The following is a 3,929-nucleotide window of genomic DNA, read 5'->3' as shown; positions in this document are numbered from 1 at the left end:
ACTTTTTTTGTTAACATTCCGTGGATAAGAATCAAGATCACTCTGTCCCGTCCGAGACCATCTCATTCACCCCACACTCTACACCTACACTGCCGCAGCCTCCTCCTCCTCCTCCCTCCTCTTTCTCCTCTTCTTCCTCCATCCTCCGTTCATCGGCATCAAGCACTCCAATATCGCCTGCCCCGAAATGCGACTGCTCCTCCTACTCCTTCTCCTTCTCCATTTCAACCACTCCCGTTCTTCACGCTTCTCTGAGTACCGTGCCCTCCTCTCCTTCAAGGCTTCCATTTCCGACGACCCTCAATCTGCTCTTTCTTCATGGAATTCCTTTTCTGAGTACTGCAAATGGTCCGGCGTCATCTGCGACTCCCGCCGCCACGTTACTTCCCTCGACCTCACCGGTCGCAACCTCTCTGGCACACTGTCCAACGACCTTGCTCATCTTCCTTTCCTCTCTAATCTCTCCCTAGCTGGTAATCAGTTCGCTGGACCCCTCCCTCCGGGGATCTCTGCCATTGCTGGCCTTCGCTTCCTCAACCTTTCAAACAATGTCTTTAATGGCACTTTCCCTCCCGAATTTTCCCAGCTTAAGAATATTCAGGTTCTCGACCTCTATAACAATAACATGAGTGGATCGCTTCCGCGTGTGGTGACCCAGATGCCAAATCTTCGGCATTTGCATCTTGGCGGGAACTTCTTTTCGGGTCAGATCCCGCCGGAGTACGGACATTGGGATCATTTGGAATACTTGGCTGTTTCCGGTAACGGGCTGAATGGCACTATACCGCCGGAGATCGGAAACTTGACCAGCCTGCGGGAACTCTATATTGGATACTTCAACACTTACACGCGCGGCATACCGCCTGAGATTGGAAACTTGTCGCAACTCGTCAGATTTGACGCGGCGAACTGCGGATTGACTGGCGAGATACCACCGGAACTGGGGAAACTTCAGAACCTCGATACTCTGTTTCTTCAAGTGAATGGACTTTCAGGTTCTCTGACGCCAGAGCTTGGGAACTTGAAGTGCTTAAAATCCATGGACTTGTCCAATAATATGCTTACGGGTGAGATTCCGGAGAGTTTTGCTGAGCTCAAGAACCTAACGCTTTTAAACCTTTTCAGAAATAAGCTTCATGGAGCCATTCCTGAGTTCATTGGGGATTTGCCGGCGCTGGAAGTGCTTCAGCTCTGGGAGAATAACTTCACTGGCAGCATTCCTCAGGGTCTGGGGAAGAAGGGGACGCTTGTATTTGTGGATCTTTCGTCAAACAAATTGACTGGGACTTTGCCTCCTGATATGTGCTCTGGCAATCGTCTTCAGACTTTGATTATCCTAGAAAACTTTCTGTTTGGTCCTATCCCTGAATCGCTCGGGAAGTGTGAGTCATTGACTAGGATTCGTATGGGAGAAAACTTTCTAAACGGGTCAATACCGAAAGGCCTTTTTGGGCTTCCCAAACTCACTCAGGTTGAGCTACAGGACAATCTTCTCTCGGGACAGTTTCCTCATGCTAATTCTGTTTCTGTTGGTCTTGGTCAGATCATTCTATCCAACAACCAGCTTTCAGGGCAGTTGCCCCCCACGATTGGTAACTTTTCAGGCATGCAGAAGCTCCTTCTTGATGGCAACGAATTCTCAGGGCAGATCCCTCCCGAGATTGGGAGGTTGCAGCAGCTCTCTAAGATAGATTTTAGTCATAACAAATTCTCTGGTCCTATTGCGCCAGAAATAAGTCACTGCAAGCTGTTGACATTCGTTGATCTTAGCCGTAATGAACTTTACGGTGAGATTCCAACTGAGATAACTGGTATGCGAATATTGAATTACTTGAATCTTTCAAGAAATCATCTAGTTGGTGGCATTCCTGCATCAGTAGCCTCCATGCAAAGCTTGACGTCTGTTGATTTTTCATATAACAATCTCTCTGGCTTGGTTCCTGGTACCGGCCAATTTAGCTATTTCAACTACACATCATTCCTGGGAAACTCTGACCTTTGTGGTCCGTATCTGGGTCCTTGCAAGGAGGGGGTTGCAAATGGCGCTCACCAGTCTCACGTTAAAGGCCCGCTATCTGCTTCCATGAAGCTCTTACTGGTGATTGGATTACTTGTCTGTTCTATTGCATTTGCAGTTGCGGCAATAATAAAGGCCCGGTCACTGAAGAAGGCCAGCGAAGCTCGTGCATTTAAATTGACTACATTCCAACGCTTGGACTTCTCTGTTGATGACGTTCTGGATTGCCTGAAGGAGGACAACATCATAGGAAAAGGAGGGGCAGGCATTGTCTACAAAGGGACAATGCCCAATGGAGACCAGGTTGCTGTGAAAAGACTACCAGCTATGAGTAGAAGTTCTTCTCATGATCACGGGTTCAATGCAGAGATCCAGACATTAGGGAGAATCCGGCATAGACACATTGTAAGATTATTGGGTTTCTGTTCAAACAACGAAACAAATCTTTTGGTCTACGAATTCATGCCGAACGGAAGTTTAGGTGAAGTTCTTCATGGTAAGAAAGGAGGTCATTTGATCTGGGACACTAGGTATAAGATTGCTGTGGAGGCTGCGAAGGGACTTTGCTATCTACATCATGACTGTTCGCCACTTATAGTCCATAGAGATGTAAAATCGAACAACATCCTTCTTGACTCCAATTTTGAAGCACATGTTGCTGATTTCGGGCTTGCCAAGTTTCTTCAAGATTCAGGAACTTCCGAATGCATGTCGGCTATTGCTGGGTCATATGGATACATAGCTCCAGGTACTGTTCAAGCTTAGGATAATTAATGAATTATTTGTTCACTTTTGTTCAAATTTCCTTCGATTCGTTGCATCCATAATTCTTGATATTCAGTATGAATCTTTGACTGACCGTCATAAGAAGTTGCTCCCTTGATCAAGAGGGCTATGTTGTCTGTCATGAGGTTTTATGATACGACATCTTGATTCATGATTAGTCCACTAAATTTGGCTGCATCCAGTTTCAGCTTTGAAAGTGAATATTAGGTAGCGTTGCAGGTAGAGGGCTTATGATGCTTGACCGTAGCCTTCCAATAGTCGAATAAATCATGGAGTCATTGGGATGTTCACGACCGAAAACAGTGATAATGATTAGAAAAATGTCAAATTAAACGGCAGATCTCCTCACTTTTTTTCCCCGTATTTTACTAATTGATTTTAACGTCGATGGTTTATCTGGTTTGTGATTGAAGTTTAATGGTTGATTGCAGAGTATGCCTACACATTGAAAGTTGATGAGAAGAGCGATGTGTACAGCTTTGGAGTAGTTCTTTTAGAGCTCATAACTGGCAGGAAACCAGTGGGAGAATTTGGTGATGGGGTGGACATTGTGCAATGGGTCAGGAAAATGACGGACGGGAAGAAGGAAGAAGTCGTGAAAGTTCTTGATCCTAGACTTTCATCTGTACCCCTTCAAGAGGTCGTGCATTTTTTTTACGTAGCCATGCTCTGTGTCGAAGAACAGGCAGTGGAGCGACCAACTATGCGCGAAGTTGTTCAAATTCTAACAGAACTCCCAAAGCCCCCAGGCTCTAAACAGGGAGACGTTACAATCACAGAATCTTCTACGTCATCGGCGAACACTTCAGAGGCTTCAACCATGCTGTCTAAAGAATTAAAGGACGAAACTCCTCAATCACCACATGCTGACCTTCTCGGCATTTGAAGTGGGATTCTCGTCGAGTTTCCTTGGCCTTATCATTTGATGTGTTCGCTTCCGTTTTTAATTCGTGGGGTGGGTCTTTTTTTTTTTTTTTCCTCTTCAACTATTTTAGGTTGTTCAACGCAAGGAATTTTCTTGATTTCTCCTGTTTTGTACAGTAGGATGGGCGGGGTATTTTCTATAGTCATTGTCTTCATCATTCGTGTACTGGTTTTATAACACAGCTGTTACATTTCTGAGTCC

General features: G+C 45.5%; 1 protein-coding gene across 1 annotated transcript; it reads left to right on the top strand.

The window, feature by feature from the left end:
• LOC129322689 (leucine-rich repeat receptor-like serine/threonine-protein kinase BAM1) lies at nucleotides 1–3,929 on the top strand. Its single transcript, XM_054969025.1, has 2 exons — nucleotides 1–2,765; nucleotides 3,235–3,929. The coding sequence occupies exons 1-2, from the start codon at nucleotides 188–190 to the stop codon at nucleotides 3,687–3,689; spliced, it is 3,033 nt and encodes a 1,010-aa protein (XP_054825000.1). The 5' UTR covers nucleotides 1–187; the 3' UTR covers nucleotides 3,690–3,929.

Source organism: Prosopis cineraria, unplaced genomic scaffold (assembly GCF_029017545.1).
Source record: "Prosopis cineraria cultivar Desert tree isolate PC_DT_omini unplaced genomic scaffold, ASM2901754v1 PC10, whole genome shotgun sequence".
NCBI classification, from domain to species: Eukaryota; Viridiplantae; Streptophyta; class Magnoliopsida; order Fabales; family Fabaceae; genus Prosopis; species Prosopis cineraria.
Note: the sequence above shows the minus strand (reverse complement) of the source record. Positions and strands in the feature narration are given on the sequence as shown.